The sequence below is a fragment of the Chelmon rostratus genome, chromosome 22 (genome assembly GCF_017976325.1).
Source record: "Chelmon rostratus isolate fCheRos1 chromosome 22, fCheRos1.pri, whole genome shotgun sequence".
NCBI lineage: Eukaryota > Metazoa > Chordata > Actinopteri > Chaetodontiformes > Chaetodontidae > Chelmon > Chelmon rostratus.
In genome coordinates this window covers 16,544,700-16,571,175 of record NC_055679.1, presented here as the reverse complement: position 1 = coordinate 16,571,175, position 26,476 = coordinate 16,544,700, and the positions used below count along the sequence as shown (strand labels likewise).

The 26,476-nt window shown below is 43.1% G+C and overlaps 2 protein-coding genes across 2 annotated transcripts; both read right to left on the bottom strand.

Annotated features, from left to right (window-relative positions):
* Positions 1–12: 12 nt before the first annotated feature.
* On the bottom strand, positions 13–2,667 carry pmch (pro-melanin-concentrating hormone). The gene is made up of 3 exons (XM_041964334.1): positions 2,422–2,667; positions 189–330; positions 13–62 (listed from the first exon to the last, which is right to left on the bottom strand). Exons 1-3 carry the CDS (start codon positions 2,665–2,667, stop codon positions 13–15), a joined length of 438 nt encoding a protein of 145 aa, XP_041820268.1.
* Positions 2,668–11,078: 8,411 nt separating this feature from the next.
* On the bottom strand, positions 11,079–25,369 carry igf1 (insulin-like growth factor 1). The gene is made up of 5 exons (XM_041964200.1): positions 25,247–25,369; positions 23,748–23,907; positions 13,931–14,187; positions 13,068–13,103; positions 11,079–11,552 (listed from the first exon to the last, which is right to left on the bottom strand). Exons 1-5 carry the CDS (start codon positions 25,292–25,294, stop codon positions 11,493–11,495), a joined length of 561 nt encoding a protein of 186 aa, XP_041820134.1. The 5' UTR covers positions 25,295–25,369; the 3' UTR covers positions 11,079–11,492.
* Between the last annotated feature and the right edge of the window lie 1,107 nt (positions 25,370–26,476).

The window sequence follows — 26,476 nt, the reverse complement described above, 5'->3', positions numbered from 1 at the left end:
CGGGAAACGCGCTTATTCTTTCCAGCAGGGCCGGTACACCCTTCCTATCATACACCGTAGTACTAGAACAAGAAAAAAAAATGCATTAATGCAAGAAATTTAAAAATGGTCATGTATCAGAATCAACCTTATTTGTCAGGTATGTTGATGCATACTTGAGAAAATGAACCCTGGAAGCAGATACTCACTGTCGAGGTCAGTGTTTCTGCGATCAAATTTCAGACTGTGCTCGGCCGGAGTGTTGCTCCAGCTTCGGTCTGTGAGCAGACGAAGGCTCCGGGTGAAGGCCGGGTTCAGCCCATCAATATGGTGTCTTTTCAGCCTTGTGTCCTGAAACACAGTATTGATCAGTGATTACATGTGACACCGTAAGACCACACACGTTTCCAAACAACAGGGTCTGAACTCAAGTTGCAGAAAATTTGCAACAGCTTTCAAAGACAATCTTTCTCACTTGCAGGACAGGTGTTGGATCTGTCTTTACCAGCTGATCCAAGCCACAGGAACCCCAAATGGAAGAAATGTGTTTCCCTGTTTTTACTACATCACAGTGGCCCGTTTTCTTCCACTGCCCCGGTTCACCCAGATGGCTTTGTTCTCTCCACCATGGCAGCCTGTTCCCCATTACCGCAGAGATAACCACCATGTTCATGACACACAGGAGACGCAGCCGCCAGATAAACCCTCTACACATCGCAGCCAAACGTTTGAGGGAGCACAGATATATCATCATTCTTCCCACTGTGATTCCAATAAATCTTTATGGGCTTGTGATCATTTGACCTTTTCAGCTAATAGTATTTCCCGGTTTTCCAACGCTGCCGTAAAAGATTTTCATAGATGTGTATGAAATATTGACTTAACAGTTAGACACGAGAACAGTGACCATTTGAAAGGGGTCAAATGTTCAGAGGCAGGATGGAGATAATGTGCTCTTTGTTGCTGCTGAACCGTGGTCAGCTGCAGTTGTTTGTACAAAGAAACCTCATACGCTGAATAGTTATGATGCATGACTGTCATTGGCAGACAGACTAGCCAGACACTTTCATTTGGGCTTAATTAACTAACAATAATCCAAATGGCTGGATTAATTTGCCATTGAACTAAAATTTTTAAAGGGTCGGTTTGTTTAAATAGCAAAAAAAGATGCTCGGAAAATGCCATGACAACGTCTCCATCCAAGTTAAGAGTAATGTTCAAGGATAGTAAACCTGGAGTGCTGTCCAGCTTGTGATTTTCGCTCTACACATATCAGGGTTGAGTGTGTTGATTTATTATTAAACTCAAAATATTAAATACTAGATACAAAACTTAAGCAGCAGCATCTCTCCAGAAACAACCTCCACGTTTTGCTGCACAATCCAAAGACCTCAGTGGGAGCAGTTCTCATCGAAGCTACTTCTATCAAACACACAGTCCTGATGAAAACTGTTCACAGTGAAATTTGTGGATAAGGACATTGATTCTGGACAGACATGCTGCTATTGATTATTTTAAATGTCATTTTATTTAGTGAAAATCCATTTACTTCCATTCAATTGCAGTGGAAGTAGAAATCTAAGACATGGTTATCTGAAAAGTCTGAATTACATCTATGTGCATGGACACGACGAGAGGTTTGCAAGAAATCGTGTGAAATGCACCACATTGCTTCACTTTGCAAGTTTGGTCAACCTCATCACACCATGGAAGCTGCAGCTTGCTGTGTGTTATACCCCAAAATCATTGTATTATCGTAAGCATCCGGACCTTGTAGAAGTTGCCTGTATATGTAACCAGTGATATTGGTGCGCATTGTAGTTCCTAATGACAAAAGCTGTCAACTCACCCAAATAAATATGTATCACGTGAATAGGCCGAATACACAGTAATGTCTTTTCAAATCATGATAATATGTTGATTCTGGGCTAAAATCACAAGTATTTCCTTTATGCTAAATGTGATTGCAAAGTATGATATGATCCAGTCACCCGCTGCAACCGTAGTACACGACGAGCAGCAAATCTGTGGTGTGTGAGATTGAGCCAACCTTGCAAAATGAACCGACGTGGTTCCAAAAAACAGATTTATTTTTGTCACTTTTTGTCTCGTAAATTTGTGACTTTAAACTCAGAGAATATTCATGTTTTTTTTCCTCATAAACTTTAATCTCCCATTTTAATCTCAGATTTTTTCTTTTTTTATCAGAGTATTACCCTCCTCCTCTGGCTCTGTATTTTTGTTTATTTTTTTTACCTATAATGGCTGAAAAGCATATCTGATGAACTAAAGAGCCAAAGGCATTTTTTTCACAACCTGGCAACCCAAAACGTTTTTCTTGTAACTGATCTATGAAGCATTAAGTAAATGATTTATTTAGCATGAATAAAGTTATTAGTTACTCTTTTAACAGCATTAGACATTGAAAAGTCTTTGTATGACACTTACATAGATGACTTGGTTTCCATCTTCATCCCTCGCACTGTTGTCCAGCACATGGCTTCGCCAGTACACAGGCGGGACCACAGCGGGCTCAATCACGGGCTCGTCCTCCAGCAACAAACCCAGGCCTTCTTGCTCTGTTATGACGTCTTCTGCTTTGTTTGCAGGCACGGCTACAGTGGCCGAGTGGCTGCTCAGCTCAGAGAACAGCACTAGAGTGTACAGGACAGAGTATACAGAGATCATGGCTTCTACAATGTTCAGTTGTGCGGTCTTTGGCTGATGTTTTCTCGCCTAACAACTGTTGTGACTGAGCTCTCAGCCACCTTATATATTTAGGGAGAGGGCATTTTGCTTACAATTAAAAAGTGTTAAATGTAAAAAAGCATCATACCCCCTGCAGATGTGCATTCACCTTACAGGCCAAAGGTCACAGGAAGTTTAAAGTTCACAGCAAATGTGCTGTAATGCCACTAATGGGTGCTCCTTCACAAAGAAAAGGGTGAATAGCTCTGCTTTGTCTATTTAGACATGTGGTTAATTCAAATGGATAAGGAGGTGAAACACGGAGGGCTGTAATTTCCACCAAACCACCGACGGGCATCAAGAAGGCTCACAAGGAGTCAAAGGGCAAGAATTAATTGTGGATCTTTTCCTTCAATATCCGCATCCTGAAATGAACCCAGCAGGTGACAGGACAAAGACTGACTTAGCGGCCATAGTGAGTCATTTTCTCTGAATGGCATCATTGGCTGCACATGGCTGAGAAAAATCAAATGATGGACACAAAGGTCAGTATGTATGAAAACCTTCAGGCTCCAGCCACTGTTGAGAGGGATGATGACAGGCTACTGCAGAAAATGACGGTGAGTCATTTTAAAGGAATACTTTGACATTTTGAGAAATACACTTATTTGGGTTCTTGCTGAGCGTTAGATGAGAAGATCAATAACACTCTCATGCTTGTGTGCTCACTATAGAGCTGAAGCCAGGAGACCGTTAGCTTAGCATTAGACTGGAAACGGGGGGACACAGCTAGCCTGGCTCTGTCCCACGGTAACAAAAAATCAACCAACCAGCACTTAAAGCCCACTAATTAACACGAGTCTTTGTCAGTAAGACTCCAGGAAGTCACCACACCCAGCCAAGAAATAGTCTGGCACGCAACCCTTGTAAAACGATGGCTTGTTCCTAGCAGCCACGCTAGCAGCATGGTCCTAGCGAAGGCAATATCAGCCTGTTGGTTTGTCCACCTCTCGGGTGAGACTGGAGACTGATGGCATTTCGTACAGACATTCATGGTCCCCAGTGGATGCATCTCCCTGACTTTTCCTCTAGCGCCTAAAGGATGTGGTTTTGTGTAAAATGTCTCAACAACTGGACTGCCATGAAATATAAATATATATTCATGTCCTTATCAAAATGAGGTGTAATAGCTTTGGTGATCCTTTAATGTTTCATCTAGCGCCATCATCAGGTCAAATGTCTCATTTGTCTAATACTTTGGTTTGTGATCAAATACCTGCAAAGCAAAGTACATTCCCATCAGCCTCTGCTGCACTCTGTGTTTAGTGATTATTAGCAAATGTTAGCATGCTAACACGCTATGATAAGCGTGGTAACATTACAGCACTTTAGCTTTAAAGCTGTGTCTATGTTAGCATGCCGATGTTAGCATTTGTCTCAAAGGCCTGCTGTGCCTTCCTAGCATGACTGTAGGTTCTCTTTAAATGCTTTATTTTTTAATGCTGATAAGCAAACAAGATCTAGCGTGTAATTAGTGAGATTTAGAGATGCTGGTAGGCAGGATTTGTTGCACTTGAACAGAGCCAGGCTAGCTGGTTTCCCCTGCTTTCCCAGTCTGCGATGCTAAGAGAGCAGGGTGATGGATGGAGCCTCATATTTAGTTTACATTTATGAGAGTGATATCAATCTTCTCATCTTACCCTCGACAAGAGAGCGAATAAACATAAAACCCAAAATGTCGAACTATTCATTTAAAGGAGAATTTGATATGCCACAGCCCTGTGATCAAGCCTCGGGAGCGTTTGATCGACAAGCACCCACACCAAGGTGGCGATCATCAGTTGATGATAAAAGGCGGAGGCGAGCAAAAACCAAACGGCCTTCATGTTGACACAGCTCCTCGCAGGCTTCTTCTCAGCTCGAAAGGCTTACCTTATTAACATCACAGGAGCCGTAGCACAGAGGATGGAGAACCAGGACATGAATAATAGCTATTGAACTCAGCTGAGTGATTTTACTTGGAGCAGTCAGCCTTTATTTTGTAAGTATTATTGTTGGAGGGCGAGGACTTCTACTGAAGGACTGAACTTGTCCACAGGGGCACGGCCGTTCCAGCAGAAGCACAACTGAACTTGTGAGCTTCGTGCTCTGTTGTTGTAACCTTTCTCGCTCTTTCTCTCTTTCTGATAATCTCGCCCTCCCTTTTCCCATATTCTCCCGATGCAGGATGTATTAATGCACCGATATAGACGGCAGACGCGCTGCAAATCAATGCAAGTCCACCACAGCTTCCGTAGCACTTACTGAGGAGATTCAACAAACTCTGAACCATGCTGAAAGCCTTTATCTTGTAACTGTGATTCCTCCCCTGCTCTGAATTACTAAGAAATCGTTACCATAATTCTCTAACAAAGAGCACGAGCGAAAAAGCCAACGGATCTCATGAGGACCAGATGTGATTCGGTGGGTATCCATGAACATTATTTACTAAATTTTTATGTTTCCACAACACTTGTCAAATCTTCAACAGATGCCAGTAAAGTTTATTCAACTACTGGCTGTGCTGTTGCTGATTTACAGTCGATCCTGTTTGTAAGCAGCCGTAATTGCGTCCAGATTCGATTCGGCCTTGTGCACGGTTTAAATTTTGAACTCGAGGAAGCTGCCGAGTAGTTTTTTCATCAGCTCTGTCAGCTGCTTGCATCACCTGTCAGTTGCCGGTGCTGTATTTCAATCACGCCGCCTACAGCTTTGTGCGTAAAGAGACCTCAGAAGTCTGGGCCCTATGACATCAGTAGCAGCATTGTTTTATAATCCTCCGGGGGCCAACACATTATTTCCTCGTCCTGTATTAACACGCTGCCTTTCATCACCGACACTCGTCTTCTAATAGAAAATATAAAGGAGAGAAAAAAACAAACAGTGTCGCAGCAGAGGAGAAACGGCTCCGGTTCCAGGGAAATGTGATGCACCGATGCTCCATGCGTGATGTTTGATATCTGTGTGTTTGTGCAGCGCAGACGTGTGCCAGAGGCCGGCGTGCTGCATTCAGCAGAGATGCGGGTGCAAAGTGTGTGGGGGGGGCATTTTGGGCAGGATTTTTTTGTTGCCCAGAGAACAGACCATGGTTTCCTGGAACAATGCAGCTGATGAGAGTCTCTCCAAGGAAAATAAGGCTCTGACATCATGGGTTCTTAAAGCACACAGCTGAGCCAACACTCTCTCCTGCTATAATCAAGCCTCAGTGAATTTCCACTGTCGACTGAAATTGAGAAAGAGGGAGAATCTCCTCCAATGGCTTAGACACTTTTTTTTTTTTTTACACGTGCTTTAATCTAGCTGCTAACATTCCCATTGTAGCATGAGGCACTTGTTGGACTCTTGTGTCTCTGTTTCCTTTTACATCTGGCCTTGGCTCGCAGTGACAATAAAATGTGACACAAGGCTACTTGTAAATTTGTCATGATCAACTCATCACTAGCCAAGACTGGATGCTAGCCTCAGGATATGAGAATATTTGGGATTAGAGACAACAAATGCTGAGTTGACAACAGCAGGAATAAAAGTGAAACCCAGCAAAGTGAAATCCTGTGTGTCCTATTGGAAAAAAAAAAAAAGAAGAATGGCTGAAGAGTGATGAAGCCCACAACCACGTTCCCTGTAAAACAACCAGTAGAATAAGTAGTAAAATTGGTGAGGGTAGTAAAACAGACCACAAGGTCATTCAAAAGACAATTGTGTGCTTAAGATGAGGAGTTGAACAGTGTGGAGAGATTTGGTTTCAGGGCTCGGTCCAATATCTGTGTCCTTAGATGCACTGGATCCTGAGTGCACGCAGATCAATGGGAACAGATTGTGCTCTCTGCAGAACCATCCTGTTCTTGAGGTTACCCAAACATGTTTGTGTTGCACTCCTTAATCCACAATTAGCTCATATGAGAGGATAAACTGAGCATTTTCATCCTGATATTCGGAATAATTGAGAACGATCCGTATTCACTTTGATAATTGGCTTATTTGTTATGGCTTGGTCGCTGCACGAGGTCTCTCTACACACAATTTCTCTCTGATTCATTTGACTCTAAATCCTGCAAGCTTGCAGCCTGCACTTGGACCATTAGGCTGAGATAATTGATTCTGTATTAGTCATAGAGACGGATGAAATAACATCCAGGATGGCCGGGATGACCGGGACCTCGCCAGTCTTCCCTACTGCTCCACATTTTGATCTCCGCCCTCTGCTGAGCGCCGGCCAGGGAGCCAATTTATCAGGGTTTGGTTGTTGCCCTGTATGCATCGGTTTAAAAAAGTGCTGACATTGAGTGAGCGAGAGCTCGGTGCTGTCACTGCGAGCATCCTCCAAAGAGCTGAACATGCAGCTCTGGCCTCAGGGAGCGCCACGCCCCGCTCCGTTTTCTTTGGCAGACCCCGCCGCCTCTTAGGAAGTATCACTTTGTCATTCAGCAGACGCAGTTTGCTCGGCTTCATACTGCACGATGCACAAAGCCTCAGTTTGAGTTACACTTTCATCTATAGCTGAAAAGCCTTGAAAAGACTTGCACCTCTGCATTGTAGCTATGTGCTGCTTGTGTGTCTGAATCCACAGGGTTCCTCATAAAAGCCTTATAGAGTTTACCAGCGTGATGTTGCGTAATAGAGGGAGTAATGTCTTTACAGGCTGATGTTTCCCCAGAGGATTTATGAGTGTACAGCATGTGCATATGCCACATGAAAAACTCTCCAGCCATTTCCGTGATGTTGAAGTGGTTTATTCAGCAGGAATGGTGAACAATTTGTCAGTATTTTTTTTTTTCTACAGAAGGCAATCGAGCACCATAAATAACAGCGCTGTAATCAAACAGTTTCTTGGACAGTGAGCTGCAGGAAATGCCATTTTCTCATTAAACACCTCGCAGAGTCGCGAGTGTCTCACTAACTCCCACACTTTAGGCTTTATTGATTATTCCACACAAGTGACAAACAGACGTTTTTGAATGATTAGCGGTCAAATGATTTAACGTCGGTTGCTGTAGCTTTTCTTCATCGATGCTCCAAATATACCAGATACGCTGAGGGACTTTTGTCTGGCTCACTTTGCTATCTGTTACACATGCTGTATTTCAGGTACCAGAGACAGTGTGTGAAAGGTGTATTGTAGCTGCAGTGCAGTTCAGACAAGGATGGCATCATTGATAATGACCTGGGTTAAGTTCATGACATAATAATGCTGAGTGAGGCTTGGCTCTCATTAAAAATTCTTTGGTTTGTACTGTATATCTGAAGATCTGGGAGGACCGGAGTTGTTCTCCAGCCAGCTTCTTTTTAGTTTCAGCCGCCAGGTTGACTGATAACTGAATTTATAAGGAATAGACAAAGTACATGTGCAAATTCCCATTTTAAAACCTTTATCTTTACAGATAAAAACACACTTAACTTAATCTTTGAAAATAAGTTTGTAAAATGTTTTAGTCGAAATAAATTAAATTCCTGGCTTGTTCTTAAAGCGAGACTATGCAACTTTTGAAGGAAATAACACAATGTTCGTCTTAGAAATGAAGAGTTGAGTTCATAAGCCACAAAATGCACCCTCTCAGTTCAGTTCACTCAGGGGTTTTGTTACACTTTGCTTGGTCTCGTATGACCAATATCTAATGCAGTTAATGTTGGCTACTGTTTGCAAACTTAAAGGAACAGTTCAACATGAAGGGAAATATGCTCATCTTGCATTGCCAAGGCTTGGATGACAATATTGACAATGCGCTCCTATCTGTACGTAAAATATCAAGCTAGAACCAGAAGCCAGTTAGCTTAGCCTAGCATAAAGACTGAAAACAGGGGGAAACAGCTAGCTTGGCTCAGACTGAAGCACTTTTGGTTCATAGGATGGCAAAGGCATGACCTAGCCTACACTCCCTCTGATTGGCTAGTACTTGTTGCCTTCGTTGGTTGGGTTGGTTAGGTTTAGGTATGAGAAGAGATGATTCGTTAGGGTGAAGATGAGAATACCACGGAAAGCCAGTCAGAGGCAGAGTAAGGACTATGCCTTCGCCATCCTAAGAAAATATATTCCTCTGCACCGACAGCTCTGAAGCTCACACATTTACACACACATCGCCTTTAATTTAATTATTATTATTATTTTTATTAATTGTAAAGTGTAAATACAACATGATGTGATTATATTTGGTCATTTCTTTGTGTTAATTTGTGAGCTTCAGAGGTGGATTTTGTTTACCTTTAACAGAGCCAGGATGGGTCCTTGAGCTATTTTGTGCTAAGCTAAGTTACATGGCTGTTGGTTTACCTTCGTATTTAAGAGAAGGATGTGACTATGAAGAGGCATATTTCCCAAAATTCTGAACTGTTCCTTAAGGTAGATGCTGTGTGACATTAATGAGTAAATTTGATGACCTTGGCTCTTTTCTACTTGTGTTTCCATTACATTAAACTTTAGGTTGTCACGGATAAACCTAAAGGTGTCTTTGAAGCATCCGACTCTAGAGACTCTTGGGAGTCCTGTAATTACCACCTGTAGCCCCCGTGGCCGCTGTTCAGCAAAGGTTACGTAGTCTCGCGTTAAGTGTTTCAATACCTTGGCTTCCAGTGAAGTGCATGAACACACACATCTCAGGACAGACAAAAGCACGCCATGAATTTTAACAATCTCAATACAATTGGAAGAATCACAGTTCACAGTACTTTTGTCAAGTTATTTGGCATAAGGGATCTATATTGAGAAAATAATTCAAAAACAGTAGAAAAAATAGCATTTTGCCTTCTTGGGACCACAACATGGTATTTTCTTCTTTTTTTTTATCTCCATGCATTCACAGATTTCACACAGATACATTTACTCGCTTACACTACTACCTTATTGAAACAGCTTACAAATAAAAACACTATTAAAATGGTGGCCACAAGGCTGTGCAAAAGGGAAGACCTCCAATGTAAGCCCTGCCATCTGTCTGTCTTAGCCATCTCTTGCAAGTAACAAACTACAAAATAGCACCATTATACAGTGGATAGGATTCTTAATACAGTTTTGTTATATGAAACCATCATGTACAATGAATGATAGTAATGCATAGGTTAACATAAATGGGAGTACTGTTTGATTATACACAGGCAGAGGAGGCAGAGCCAGAGACGAGATGTCTTGGACGGCTTGTGAGATAAAATGACTGTAAATCCACATGGAGGCTTGAGCAAACATCCATGACTGTCAGTCCTCATGCAAGGACTTCTCAGAACTGTTTGTGTGTGCTTGACCCTTGCTCACAAACTTACACAACTCTCATTGACACTGTGCGTGCTTTGTATGTGTGTTTGTGTTCTTTTATATGTGTGCCTTTTATATGTCTCTCGCCATGATGGCAGGTAATGCCGTCCGAGCGATGACTGAAGTAGCAAAGTTCTCGGCCTCCCTAAACTAACAAAATATAACAAGCCAAGATCGATCAATCATTAAACTTCACATCTATGTGGCTATTGTTAGAGCCTCTCTGTCTTTCGCTTTAAACTTCGGTGTTGACACACTTGGGAACATTGTTGTTGGTTCTTCAACAGAATAAGAAGAAAGATTTCACTCTAGTTGATGCTCATGGGTCTCTCAGAGCGCTTGTTGACTCGCTGTGACTAAACTTTCATGACTTGCGCGTAACCTTGAACACAGGCCTCCGCTCGGACTCAAATGTTGATCACTGGTGACTGGATGGTTGACAAAAATCTGATTTGGCAACGGTGGTGACATGTGAAAAGGATGCAGACGACAAACATTTCGCCTGATTGTCGCTATTTGACTTATTCCACTGACTTATGCCAAATGCACTTTGAATCCACTGAATGACCCATTTCTGACAACCAAACAAGCACCATGCGATGACTGGCCAAGAAACTTTGATTCAATTTAGCTTCTGGTTAGTTTGATTCTCTGTTTTTAAAAACAGGGAAAAGCACCCGCTGTTCCTTAAAATCCCCTCTAATGGTGCTTGATCTGTTGTTAAAGAAGTGTTTGGTTTGTCGACTCAAACCTCAGGTTCTCAACACTTCCTGAGGCTTAGGAGGGATTTGGTTTGGACTCAAACCTTCAAGGGACTCCGCTTAGACAGAAGAACACTGCCTTCAGTCAATGATAAGTAGGGATTTGACTTGGGCTCGAGGTAAAATAACTACAACAATGTTTTAAGTCTGATAATGAACCACCTGGTCTTTGTGCTATAAAGCAAACCTTGTTTTTAATTATTAAAATATCCTCAGCAATGCTTGGTGCATGAAAGCAAACTCTGAAGGTAATATAATCAGATTTTAACTGGGGTAGTAACTGTTATATGTGACCGGTGACAAAGTATCCTGTCCTTCCAAAAGAGTGAATGAATCCACTCTCTCAAAGTAAAAGGATTTACCTCCGCAAAGTTCAAGAGACAGGATGGACCGCTCATTCTCAAACGCAGCCTGCCGCTCTCTGATTGGCTGAAGCCCACATCAGCTCCCACCTTTCCTGGAGCCCGGGGATGCTGCAGCTCACACATGGAGGTATAATAAGCTCTTGTTCGTGTCTCAGCAGCTAAACTAGTCTGTTACATTGCATTAACAAAGAATTCCTCCCGATATGGAATGGTGCAGTGTATAAAATAATCACAAGATCCCTCATCAAACCCTTAATTACCATTTAGCTCTCAGGTTTCAATCATTTTGGAGAACTTTTCAGACCATTGTTAGCCTCCTCTTTGTTTTGTTTTACAGTGAACCATTCCACAGGGGTACCAGGTAAGGCCACTCCCTTCTCTCTTCCCAAGTCGCTGGGCATTTGTCCATTCACTCCTCCCCTACATTCTGTAATTTCTGCCCCCCGTGTTGCCTCGACTTGAGTTTTTCTGATGCACTTCCTGCAACAAAAGAGAAAGACATTTTAGACGGATAGCTGAGACACAGCAGATGCAGGATAAAGTGCGCAAGCAGTGTGCAGATAAAAACACAGCTGTTCTTTGGATGGTGGAAATAAAACTTGGTCACAGAGGTAGCTACTCTCTTAAAGTCAAACTGAAATTAGAGTGTATGCATGCCTACGTATTGGAGTATTCTTGGTGATTGATTGGACTTAAGTAATTATTTGTTCAAAATTGTAATTACAAAAAGAAGAAATTTAGGTTGTATTTATTTTTCAGCAGAGACAGTGGCCCCCTACAAGCGGTGTGAATTTTTGGTACTGAATAAAACTTTCAGTACTGTAATTTGATTGGTCCAGGAACTGTGTAGGCGGGCACAAAAAGTGGGAGGGGTTAGTGGTACTGTAATTTTGCCCCATTTTTTTTTATTTCTGTTTAAAAAATGCTCCTTAAAAAGACATACTCAATGTCACATTACATGCAAACATGTGACTCTCCTGAATAATAAGGGAGCTCAATCACAGTGCTAACATTAGCAAGCACAGCTACTAACAAATGTTGAATGTTGTAAAGGAACAAATGATTTAAATTTAAGTGCTAATGGCACTTACTAGATTTGAAAGCATGAATCATTGCTAGTTAGCAAGCTGGGTGGGATGCTAGTTCGCCTAGCAAGCTAGCGTCCACATTTAGGTTAAAAACAAACTGTGTAGCATGATGGGTTCTCTTAAACGTTTAATGTTGGTAAGGGACAGATGTCTCAAATCGCTACTGCTACACACACTACTATGTGAGGCTACGTTAAAGACATGCTAGCTATGTGTCTCCTAGCAACGCTGGATGTCACACGTCAGTCAACCACTGCCAAGTAAACCGCCCACCCACAGACCTGAAGCTTACGGTGTTTCCACAAATATGTCCACAAATGGTTTAATCTTTCAAAAACAATTGAAATTGCAGTTTGACGTTAAGAGAGAAACAAAACGAACCATTCATACAGCATTACCGCCGTTTACAGTGCACCACAATCCACAAATGAATGAACAGATGAGTGATGCGGAAGCCACTGCACACGGAGACACATGCTTCATCTCCGGACCTTGCATGTGTCAGTCTGTGATGGTGAGACGCCAGAATTTCAGCACATAATGTACAGTAGCAGAGTGGAGATTCTGCCTGGGGAGCGGGAGTGCCACTGGGCCTACCACAAAAACCACTTAGTTCCTTCTCTTGCTAATGGTTTTCTTTTTTGAGAGAAGGGTAAAAAGCACACGGTCAAATCTTAAAAGGCTCACACTCTCCTGCAGGTTGGTAACTCAAGGATGAAACAGAGTCTGCATTTAGACCTCACGCTGTCTGTCTTTGGCCAAGAGATTAAGATTTCAGAACTAAGGTTGCTCAAATGATTCTCTCATTCTGCTTTTGAGGATGTCAGAGTGGCGACTGTGTGAGGCTTAAATGATGGAATAAAAAAAATTCATAACATTAGATGAAAAGTAACCATGGCATGCATACCTTGAAGGATGAATGACTATGTCCAGGTAAAGGTCTCTGTGGGAGGAAAATGAAGCCACTTAAGTTGGATGGATTCATTTCTCTTGCTACATTAAGCTGCTTGCAAACTTGAACCTACTGACCCCCTAAAGTAACAGTTCCACAATTTGGAAAATGCCCTTAAAATAAGATGAGAAGTTTCAAACCACACAAGTTTCTGTACACTGAGTATGTAACTACAGCCATCCGCTGGTTGGCTATTAGCTTAGCATAATGACTGGAAACAGGTGGAAACAGCTAGCCTGCTGTCAGGAAGTGCCAAGCGGTTTTACATTTCATAAATTACCAAGCTTTAATTAGCCTGACTCTAACTTTCTGTTTAATGTGCACAAAATATAATAGAAAAGCAACTCACATCAAGGCTTATAGTGAGGTGCTGATCACTGGAAGCAGAGTTGAGGGTAGGAAAAAGGTGTTGCACGCTCTGGCTTTATATGCATTTCTGTTTTATTAGGATGACATTTCAGCCCTCAGGACTTATTATTTTTATTTTCTTACTCTTATTACGAACAAAAAATTATAATTTGTGGTTTAGCGGGGGTTATGTGTGAGGATATTTCTTGGCTGGACAGTTTTGGACGGCGCTACGCTGGCTGATTGCCCTGTTTCCGGTCTTTATGCTAAGCTAAACTAACCATCTGTTTGCTGTAATTTCATACTGACTGCCAGATATGAGAGTGGTGTCAAGGCTCTCATCTATATCATGCGTGCATGCTCTGACAGCAGCTACCAAAACATAAGTCCTATTCTCTTTTTTCTTCCACATTTCCTGCTGAGAAAACCTTTTTTTTTTTTGGAGTGTATCTGTTCGGTGCTGTGCTCACCTTCTTGTTTTTTGTCTTGTCTGGCTGCTGTGCTGTCCTACGCTCTGTGCCTTTGTCCACTTTGTGCCCTGCGGTACTAACCTTAGGTGCTCTCGGCATGTCTGTGTGGCGCTGTGCACGCACAGAGCGAGCAGGCTTGCTAGTCTTGGCAGGTGCACAGTACATCTCCAGGCGCCGCAGCTCACAGCTTTGGAAGCAGCACTCATCCACAATGCCGCGTGACCGCCGCGCATTGGGGCCATAGCCTGTTGGTTTACCTGTTGGAGAAAAACAGCAGGGGAAGCTAGATGGACTGAAGAGATAACAACACAGCAGTTCGTTGCAACTGAATCTCTGGGATACAAATTATTTTTTCATTGCAAAAACAAACACTTACCACTGTCCACATATCCCTTACATTTAGACAACGGTACACACAGTAAATCCAAAAATCACCAACAGGCACCATTTGCTTTAATATATCAGAGCATTAAGGACAGTGTTAACTAGTTCCTACATTAAGTGGAGCAATTACAATTGGGTGGTCAGAATTAAACACCTGGGTGACAGTTAAATGCTATGAGCATCCCTGCAGTATTAAATTAAAATACTTAGTTTAAACTAATAAACTTAGTTTATTTAGTGGGAAAATATTTAAACAGGAGGATGGTCGGAAACAAGGTTAAAATACGGGAGAATCTTGGGGGAAAAATGGGTTGTGACTAGCCTATATTAGCATTGTCAACGTTAGCTGCTTCAAGCAGTGAGAAATGAAGCCAAGGAGGAGGAGTTTAAAAACTACAGCTCCTCGAATGGCCACTTGAGGCTGGCTCCAAAGCAAGTCATTCCCATAGACCCCCATATTAAACTGCCCAGCTTTACTTTTTGAAGACATGTAAATCTCACCTCTCTCTTGCTTGTCCTAGTATGTAAGCTGAGCAGCTAAATAGGCTGCTTCTTAATTTCCACGACACATATATGATAAAGCGGTTCAGGATGCTGACTTTAGCCTGGAACATGCAGCTTTAGCTCCAGTCTTTTAGCATGTCATGTAGGTCTGTGTTTTTAATCAGCTCGGGAAACTGCAGATGAATTAGCTGGCTAGCTACAGATGATAAAATCTGTGACTGACAGTTGTCTGTTTAAAATCAACAGCCAGATGCTTTACATTTGTTCCAAATGATCAGATCTGAATTAAACAAACAAATCATGGCTAGTGGCCAGATGCTCGTAGTACAAGAAGTGATAGTGGCCGGGTCAGGGGTCTGATTCCTTAATGACATGGATTTCTTCCGTGTAAAATTTACAGTGTATCACGTTGCACACTCTGGACCCCTTTTGGCAGCTGCTTCCCTGTAAAAAGGGGGCCGCGGTCACCTAAACGTTGAGAATATCACGGTCAGCCATTTTGGCCCAGGTATCTTTTACACGGCTGCGACCACAAGCCCTCCGGGCCCGATCAACCTGCAGGAGCGGCCAGGCGGGCTCGAGGTCGCACCCCTGCTGGCTACGGCGCACTGCTCATTCACATTTTCATTTGGCACGGAGTCTATCTGGTGGGACACGGGCGCACCTGGGTGCACCTTTTATGCCAAGATGCAGCCAGGTGATGAAATTCTGTTGCAGTCTGCGTTATATCGCTGAAAGAAACGTGTAATACATTATCTAAAGGTGTGACACTCAGCTTTTTGACTCATGACATCCAGTTACCATGACGCCAACACTCACTTCCTATTTCAACTCCCTTGCCCCCCAAAGCCCACCCTCTTTTGGTGGCCTTTAGAAAAACTCTGGCTATCCGTTTACAATTCCCTGCTCACCTTCAGCAATATAGCCCTGATGGGCTTTTCCCTGTTACCAAATAAAATAATAATAATTTAATATGGCATTTACAAGGAGGAAATGCCTTTCCCTCTCAGAGTTAATAGCTCTTGGCTCAGAAGCCTGCCAGTGCTGACAAAGTGCATTAACTGCTGCTTTCTGTCTGCCTTCTCCTGACAATGTTGTTTTGGATCGAGAGCAGCTTTCATTCAGAAACACGAGCATCTTTCTCCCCGGACCCCCGGACGCAAAGCAGAGAGGACGATAATGGGGGTGTGAATGAATGAGAGGGAGGAAAACGGGGGGGACAATAGAGAGGCTTTCATGCTGCACGTCAGGTAGAATGATGCTAAAAATACATGGTGCACCTGCATTATTTAGGGAACAGAAGAACTGGATTCATCCAGACCTCCACCTGCCAAAATGGATGTGGTCAATGAAATATGCAGATAACAAAAACTCTTATTTTAGCTTTTGGCGCTTCCATTGCACTTAAAATGCTAATTTATTGACAGTTAAAACCTTTTCACTGTTTATGTAATTCTTTCTTTTCAGGCCGTCACTCATCCGAGCAAACAAACTGTAGTATTCCCCTGCAGTGTGTTTCAGCGGGACCAGCCTTGGCTGCTATGTTAACACCTGATGTCAAGACATTTAGACAGAGAGAATTATGACATTGAGCCCTGGCTGCCGATTATATAATGGCTGCTGAAAGCCAAAAGAGGGGCCGTGCCTCGTTGCCTGGCCTGTTTTTCAATCCATCCCAATAAAGCCTTGCAAATTAACATCCGCTATTATTCTGAAAATAGCTTGCAACCCTGCTGCACAAACAGCTGGAAGGGAGAGAAAAATCAGCTGGCGCCAGTTGTAACATGTAGGATAATCAGCTCGGGCAGGTTGGGGAAAAACACGCATATAATAATCAGGTCTAAAAGCTTTGGAAGGTTTTAAATGCTTCAGTTCCACGGATAGCTGCTGTAATCCCTCATAAACAAAGGGTTGTTCTCTCCGACTGTTGTTAAACAAATAAAGGGAAAACAACCTTTTCTGCCAGCGCTTCCTGCCTCACGGCTGTGTGAAACTGAGGGTCACGCGTGTCGATGAAGGTCAGATTGAAAAGCGTGTGTCAGCATTTCAGCCATCGAGACATGGCAGAGTGCAGTTATATCTCTTATATTGGAAAAAAATTTGGTAAATACAGGCTACGTGTATGCAAGGGATGTAAGGAATTCGTGGCAATCATGGACCAATTAAAGACCACTCGTGGGATTAAAAGGTAGTTCGGAAAGGTTCATAGTTTGCTTCTTTGCAGAGAACGTCAACGTGTGAAAACGTCCAGAGAAACTTCTCAAACCTCTCCTGCAGCATAACCCTCTCCTCCCCACACACTCAGCATTTTTTGTCTATTTCAATTATGTCTCATTGGGTGTTTTATTTTGAAATCTGACCGAATGCTCTATGCCGTTCCTGTGTCTGACTTCCTTTCCGACTCGATGTGCTCTGTGCAGCTTGATGCGGCTTGTGTCAAAAATATACAGGTGTGCATAAGATGAGCAGAGCCGCTTCGGCAACACTTCGACACACGTCAAGAGCGGCTGCGATCTAGTTATGGTATCTCTGCAGCATAGTTAAATTCACCACTTCTGTTCATAGTTACAAAGCTCTACCAGAAGATTAACTGGTGAAGTGGTGATTGCTTTGAAAGCACTTCACACGCAGATTAATGGATGCAAAGTGAATAACCCAGTGTTTAAAGGCCCTGGGGAGTGTTACTGCATATGTGACAAAAGTTATATAAAACCCTTTCTGGTTAAATTAGTGTGTTGCTCTGAAATAAATAAGGATTTTACAACTTCAGAAATCATGGTGACAATTGTTCTATCTCGAGGTCAAGGTAGAAGTACCTCATGACTCTGCTGAGGATGTGCACATGCATGTATTTGACGTGCATCACCTTGCCGGATGATGTCAGGTAAACACTTTTTGCTGGACGAACTTGCGTTTTTCTTTCCGGAGCTCTCACAGAGGTCTCATTGAAGTGAATGAGGAGTCTGTATTTATGGCGCAGAAGTGGTTTGAGAAGTTTCTATGGGTGTTTTGATATGTTTTGGCATATTTTCTTCTTTTTTTCCCATAACTCTCAGTTGCCTTTGGAATAAATTGTATCTTTTGTGAATCCAAGCTGACTACAGGTGCCGTCTTCCACGAACGAGCAGCGTACAAACTGTTCAGAACCTCCTTTCAAGTGCTTGATACTTTATAGAGTACTAATTTCAACAATTAACGTTATATGTCAGTCAGCCAGCATCCTTCTTTACAGAAAACTGTGCAATAGAACCAATTGTCTTCAACCTGTCGAAGTTAGTTTACATGAAGTGTTTCATCTGGTGCCAGCAAACATCTTTGGTGTTTGACAGCCTCAGCACACATCGTGTTCATTCCTCTAAGGACTGGCACTGGAGAGAGATGGCTGGATTCCCCCATTCCAGAGTGGCACAGAAAGCATCTGAGTTTTACAGCTTGGTCATGGTCAATAAAAACTAGTGGATTCTTGGAGCCCGTGCGCTGCTCTTCCTGCAAAGTGTCAGGCAGTTTATAGCTGTGCAGGGACTATAAGAGCTGCTAAAGTACTGGAAACTATCTCTTTATCACTGGTACCACAAAGAGTTTGAGTATGAGTAGTAAAGGTATGAGTGCAGCACACTGTGACATTCAAATCTCATTCAAAGAATTGTTATCAATGTGGATGAAAATGGATTTACTGAGTGCAGTTTTTGAGGCTGATTTTGAAACCTAAAAACATAAAAAGTCTTTTACTTCGGTAGGAATTTAGTAAATTGGTGAAGGTGTGTATAATGATGATACCCGATGATGATAAAAATCAGAGGTCTGAGATTAATTAAGTGAGTACAGGTGATCAATAGTGTGGATTCTTTGGTCGCCAGGAGGTATCTACCACAAGATATCTTAATATAAGGGGAGTATTACATGGTTGTGTCATGTCGGGGATCTGTTTTTGTTGAAATGTGGGGAACAAAGTGAATACAAGTGGGACCACCTAAAGTAAAGAAGAAAGGACGCCAGAGAGGTCCAGGATATCAACTATGAATCTTGCTGATCTCTGCACTAATGCAACCCGATATATCCTCGTTTTCCTTTGCAGAGGTCCTACATTATGTGATTGGATTAAACTGATGAAGGGTTTCAAAGTTAAAGCACTGTTAAGTCCCAGAGTGTCCTCAAATCCCTCGTGTCTCAGCTTCTCCTAATGTACAGATCTAAATCTGGAGGACGCCCGTCTGTCCTTTTCATGAAATGCCTCTTTGTTGCGCTTCGCAGTAATTCACAGAAGGGTCAGAGATTTGTAGTTCAGGTCTTAATTGGAAAACGACACCTTTTTCTCAGCGATGGAGAGGACACAGGAGGTCTTTCTTCAGATCTCAGTGCCTTCCGCTGTGTGTTCAGGTCCAGTGTAAAACTGGGGGGGTGGGGGGGGGTGTCCTGATCATCCTGTAATCCACATAATCCCCTGCTGCTGAGGGACAAGGCTGAGCAATGTGTGTGCTTGAGTGTGTGCATGTGTGCGTGCATGTATGTGACGTGCTGTTTGCACATTCTACCTCTTTCTCCAGCTCCAGTAGCTTTGAATTAAATCGACAGGGACAAAAACTGAAGAGGAAGTCTCATCGATGGCTGCTAAAAGCTATTTCCCCCTCTTCTTTCCACCTTCCAAGTCACAAGCCATCAGCACGAGCCAAAACACTTAAAAAATTACCACTTTTCATATTTGGCTGTTCTTTTTTACTAGAACTTCGTGTACTATCAATTAACTCTCGTCCAGAAAGGAGGGATTATTCCATTTAGTGCAATTCAAGGCAGTCTGCGTATCATTCAATTCGCAGAAATCAGCAGTAAGATTATATATCTCACACTCAGTCCAGAATAAGTGTGAATATTTTAGCATGAACTGATAAAATATGAAGTGACTTATGACAGGGAGCCACTTAGCACTCACACTTTAGCCAAAAAAATCCCATAACAGATCTGATTCATGGAATGAACATCGCAGTGAAATCACCCCACGGTCCTGCCTGGTAAAGCATTACAAAGACAACTGAGGATTTCTAGGTCAGGCTAATAATTGGAAAAACTGACTACGTCTGTGGATTTTTTTTTTTCTGTTTCATAGACCGCAGTTTGTTTCATTACCTAAAAAAAAAAAAAAAAAAAAAAAAAAAAGAATTTCCACCAACTAGTATTTAGCATTTCTGTCAGGGTAGGAAATCTGTAGTCTTAAAATGCAAGTGTGCTACTTTACTGGTGACATGTGTAAGGTGGATTGGCAAAAAGCACTCTGAGCACAGAAAGCCCACTGTCGTTGCAACACTGTCTATGGACACATTATCAATCAGAGGGCTGCCAAGTTCAACACGGCCAGACCGGAGGGGAAGAGTTCAGGGAAAGGAGCACGCCTCCTTTGGCCAAGCCGTTACGCTGCCGGGTCCCATATACGACAGAACCCAAATGGATTCTCCAGATATTTTACATAAACAGCCGCTGGTGCGCGTGGTGACCGAAGGAAAGGAGAAGGAAAAGGAATGACAGCGAGAATATGAGAGTGCGAGAGAAACAGAGGAAGACAGGGAGCAGCATATTTTCCAAGGCACAGCACCCTGCTGCTCTAACCTCATCGTCTTTTCAAAAAAAAAAAAAAAAGAAAAAAGGATGGAGTGTTCGTGAAATACACCTCTTTTTCAACACAGGAAAATGTGGCATTGATAGATGGACGCTGTGCAGCTCAGTGACTGCACAGCGTAAGGTAATGCAGGAAAGACAAATACATTCCCTGCACCACAAAAAGGTCTGTTCCTGTTTAAGAAGTGTATCCTGCATGAGGATTCGTAAGTTACTTTGGCCTCCGTTCAACACTTTCTCATGAGATGAATATGGACAGTGGTGCTATACTTCTATAGCCTGTGAGAAACTTTTACAAAGCTGTGCTACAACACTGCTATCAGTAGCCAACACTTAGTCACATTCTCACATCATCCAATCTCTGGTCAGCCTCATACCTTGTCAAAATCTTCAACGTTTCATCAACTTTAAATCGCAGCTGCAGACACTTCTTGGGACCAACCTTCGAACTGAGATATGAATCATTAAGATGGGATTTACCGTTGAGCTTGTTTTTTGAGGAACAAGTTTGCAATCACCACCTTGGTGTTAAAGATATGAATCTTGCATCACATAGATGCTAAATGTGATGCATGATTTATCAGTAAGCCGTTCTTGATTGGGTACTTTGTGATCTTCCTCTGTCTCTCAGCCTAAGTGAAGAGAGCACGGTCATTTATACAAGTGAGGAGCTGCTGCAGAGGGAATCCAAAGACCAAAAAGTCTTCACTGGCAGAAAACTGGCGATCGAACCGGCTGTCATGACCACTTCACAGCAGGTGGGTGTTGCCAGCAGCATCTGGACGAACAAGACTCGCAGCTTCGCAGCAGCTTGGTGGCTCTCCAACAACGCTCTGGCAGACGCCATACGAAAGGCCCAATGCAGAGAATGATGTTGACTGGTTCTGGAAGGGCTGCATGCAGGGGTGGAGGAATGTGTGCCGTGGGATGGTGGGGAGCAGCAGCAAGGTGCATGGTGACACCACTGCCAGACTGAACGTTGATACTGGATGATTCTGCAGAAAACCTCAGATTACATTAAAAGGATTTCTGCAATGTACATGCAAGAACAACAAGTTCATCACAACCCTAGGAATTATGTCCATATTAGACAAGTCTGCACCTCACAATTCACTATAAATCCAGTCTTCAGGAAGAAGTGCATGCTTTATGGAACAAGGTCACCCTAACCCCTATCCACACAAATAGAAGGTAAGAATTTTTAAAAACGCTGGCATTGGATGTTGAAACCCCCAAACAAACGTCACTGAATGTAATCTGGGGCTTCATGGGATTGTCCTGTATCAACATTTTTGTCTGCTAATAGTGTTGGATGTGAGAGCCGTCATCATTAACGTGGAACATGGATCTTCAGCTCTCTCGTACAAGGAGGCCATTGTTGGCACCGCGACCAGGTGGCTGTAGCAGGCATCATAGGCACAGACATCATCAACAGCAAAAATTTCTACCCAGCAGCAGGAAAAAAAAACAAATCTTGTGCAAAAAAACATTCAGCTGTATCGAAGATGTGAAGTCTTTGGAGGGCAGTTCAGATTCCCACAAATTCTTTGCAGGGGCTTTTTGTTGCTTCAAACACCGCCACATATTTGCAGAGAAAGATGATCATGGAGTGAACGGATGGCAAAGTTGGTCGACTGGTCCTCATCTTTGGTCGTAGATGTTTTGTGCAAATTTTGTGCAGACATTCATGTTCCCCAGAGGATGAATCCTAATGAATTCAGAGATCCTTGACTTCTCCTCTGGCGCCACCATGAGGTTTTGTGTGAAATGTCTTGATAATGGGTCACCATGAAATTTGCTCTCCGAATGAATCGTAACAACTTTTACATTTTCTTGTAGCGCCATCATCAGGTCAACATCTCAAAGTTTGAGAGTCTGCGTAATACCTGCAACACTAATGACACGCCCATCAGCCTTAGCTGCACTTACTTAAACCGTGTTTAGTGCTAATTAGCAAATGTTAGCATGCTAACATGCTAAACTAAGATGGCTAACATGGTGAACATTGCCTTCTGAACATCAGCAGGTTAGCACTGTGTGTATGTTAGCGTGCTCACGTTAGCATTGAGCTCACAGCACCACTGTGTACAATACACAGCAGCATCACAGAGCAGCTAGCGTGGCTGTTATTATCTTACTATTAAAACAGACTTATCTATGTTGTGCTTTCAATGGCTTTAGATTTGCATTGCTGCACGCTGACCACCCTTCCCCTGCTGTACTGAGGCTGGGATTGGCCCCCTTCTGGCCCCTAATCTTCCATCAGTCACCAAGTTCTCAAGAAGGTGTATCTACAAACCACTCCAGGTTCAGGTTAAGGTGAAAGCAATCAATTACTGGAAAAGAGAACAACTGCAAATGCACTATAGATGCTGCTGATTTCCCACAGAAATCTTATATCTTCTTTTCTTTTTGAAATTGGCAGCTGACAAAGTCTACCACATGTGGAAAATCTTTCATAACTTTGGGACTGGACCAAGCCATTAATAATGGATTGTTATGTCAAAACTGTACAGGAATAAGAGGGACAATCAATTATTGTAAAAACAAAAAAAAAGACTTCTGGGGAGATATGAAGCTCCTCCAGGAGATTCGGTGGAAATTGGCTTAATTGATGGATGTCAGCCAAAGAAATGTGAATAATGAGGTTATAAACCTCAGTTCTGTAGCGTTTGAGCCAGCTGTGCTGCTAATGTACAGTCACACTGTTCGTCTCTGACAGAAAGATCAGGATACGTGTCCTGAGAAACACTGGCTGCCGGTGGAACATTGCACCTAACCTCGGTAGCTCCATATATCCCGTGCTGCTCTGGGCTGGGTTGTACCCTTAATGGAAAAATCGGAGATTTAAATCCTGGATTCGTGGTGGAGGGTTTTCTTTGGGTCGCTTTCCCTTCTCTGGTGGAAAAAAGAAAAAACTTCACTGCAACATTTAGTTTCTACCCCTCCTCTTTCTTCGAGATAGTCAGCCAAATTCCACTTAAAGTCCTTTGCCCGTGGGCAAAACTGCAATTTGCCACCAACAATACAGCTACTTATCATTATTCCATATTTCATTTAGGTTTGCTTGTTCGAAAGCTCGGCTCCTGTCCATCAGTGGGAGTCGAGCATTAAAACGAATGTGCAGGCGTGAGTGTGAACTCAAAGGGAAGATGTAACCGTGGAAGGAGGAATGAATGAAGGAAGAAGGGGAACATTAACGCAGGGAAAGTCAAGACAAGATGTCAAACTGGCTGCTTTTTTATTTATGAGCTCGCTGGAGGTGGAGAGCTCTGGGACAGATACAGCCAACCTTTATGAATAAATAAAAAGGTGCACTTACTGAAATAAAAGCCTCTCTCTCCACACACAAACTGCAGCGTGTCGACCAGCTCCGCCCCGCACAGGGTCTCTGGGCCCGCCCCTGTTGCCGTCGGAGTCAGGGTGAGGACGCACAGCAGTAGTGAGAGGGTGTGGCTACAGGAGATACAGCACATCGCACTCTGCGGCATAGACAGACAGACAGAGAGAGAGAGAGCTTTAACATTTCCACCGCTGTTTAAGGCAGCATCATCAGACAGAGGTTTGCATGTCACTCCACTCATTTCAGCAAGAAAAGACACACTTTTAAAGCCATTGCTCCTAAATCACACTGCTGGCCGCTGAGCAGCAGTGTTGTCACAGCTGTTGGCACATCAGTAAACATTTTCCCCGATAAGACTGAAACCAGTAAGCTGAGTGCATGTTTCCTTAAATTCAGGCTTCCGCTCGGCTAAAAAAAAGGAAATTTAAAAAAAGAAATAAGTGGCCGCGGCCGCAGATGGTAACTTTACAGGGTTTTGGAGATGTGGAGGAAAACGTATTAAATCCAAACGTGCACTTGGTGCCAGAGTCAAACAGGAGGCTGACCAGCTCTGATGCTGCGGAGCGCCTGTGCGCAACCAAGCGGAGCGCGTCCAAATTGAAAACACACGTTTCACCTTATCATGTCGCCACTCAGCCCCAACACATGCCCCCATTAGTTCACAACAATCCGCACGAATTCATGAAATTCAGACACCCATCATTAACGAGGCTTCAGCGTCCCCCCCGTGCCAAAAAGCAGCTGTCAGCGCATTATTACGCACACGACTAAACGAAAAGTGCTTCAAAATTCAAAAAGCAGAATAAGAGATGCGAGAAGCGCCAGGGATCTTTCCGATCCAAACTGTGAGATGGAAAACGGCTCTCCCGCCAAACCCAGCCGAGGAAGCTGAGTGGGCCAAATATACATAATAAAAAGAATAAACACAGGACACTATCCATCTACATCACGACCCCAGCCGCACGGTCCCGACGCCCGTACGTATTTCATGTTAAGCTCTCTTCTCTCTCAAGCCCGCAGCCTCAGGTTAGATATTTAGCGCTTAATAATGCAGACTCAGCAGTAATTACTCTGAAAGTTGCGGAGCTGCATGAGGACTTTCTGGTGAAAAAGAGCGCAGAGCGCACGGAAGCGCGGAGGATGAAAGTCCATTCATCCGAGCCGCGAAGCTCATGCACGACTCACGTCAAGATTTCCTAAAGAAATAAGTCAATTAAAGCAGATGAGGGACAATCTCCTGTTATCTGTTGGGGAAAAACAGACACAAACACATGCAGGACAGTTGCTCAGTAACTGAACCAAAAGGCTAAAAATCAGAATAAATCCACGTGAATCATGCGTTAAAAGCAGTAAAATACAAACAAGCGATGGAAATCCCCTTTTATTTTTTCAGTTTAAACTAGGCAAGGATGCTCTGTGCAAATAGTGAGCAAGTGAAGGTGATAATCTATAGTGTCAAAGGAAATCAGGTAAGTTACCTTGAAGACATCACATAAATGCCACTGAAAGGAAAGAGCGCTAGACATCCCCACGGGTCTCCGCAAGACAAAGCCCGGCGAAAATGAACTTGTTTGAAGTCATTAAAAACGGGGAGAAAGAGGATGAGATGCGGGCAATGTCACATCTCAATATTCCGACTTTGTTCCATTGCGCAGGCTCGTTTTGGAGAAGTGAGATTTAGCGAACAGGAGACGGATTTAGAGAGAAAATCCCTCACATTTATCTACATTACACAGACATTTTCAACAGGAAACAGCTGGGGCAGCATTTGCCTCCTACTCGTCCTAAGTTATTCATTAAGGATTTTGGGCACATATTCAAATAACGTCATTTCTCTTTTTTTTTTTTTTTTTTCTCAGAACGGGATTGAATTTTGATCTCTCTAAGACTTGGTTAGTAGTTCAGATCAAGATAGAAAAAGCGGTGCTGCCCCACCAGCAGCAGCTCACACTCACACAACACACTGTTTTATGCGCGGAAAGCTCAGGAAGGAGACGTTAGAGACAAGCCGGAGGTGGTGGTGTGACTGTCGGGTGTCGTGCGTAATTTGGCACCGCGCAATTCAGCAGCCCCTCGAGCCAAAGTCTAATTTGATTTACACCAAAATAAATCATTAAAAACACTTTTCCACTTAGTCCCCAGCGTGCTGCTAACTTGTATACCTAATAGAAAACAAAATAAATACATGTGAACCGGAGTGAAACAGAGCAAATATAAAGCACAAAGCCTCGTTTCGAGTCCAGTTTGTGCCTCTGTGCAGGATTTGCTGCTTTCCTGCGCTCTCACGCTTGAATTTCTTGTTAGAATCAAAGTAATTCTTCTGGTTTCTGTGTTGAAATTGAGTCAACAGATGCAGGTTCGATATCTGATGACATTTCATGAACTGGCTGATGCGTAAAAAGGTGTGAAACGCAGAGGAAACATGCAAATTCATGATGAAGATGATGTGTATTTCATGTTTTTTCAGATTTCAGCCACCTCATTGAGGCAAACTAACAGGTCGGATGCTTCACTGCCGGACTGAAAAGCACCTGATGGAACCCCTCAGTGCAGAGCCACCTGCCCGCTTCATGTGAAAGCGAGGCCCGGTGCAGCCGGGGCAGACCAGAGCTTCACACGAGGCGACGGCTTAAAGAGGGTCGTTTCCAGCAGGGCCGGGATATCATCACTGATCTCATCACTAAACATAAGATCAGCGCTGCGACCCA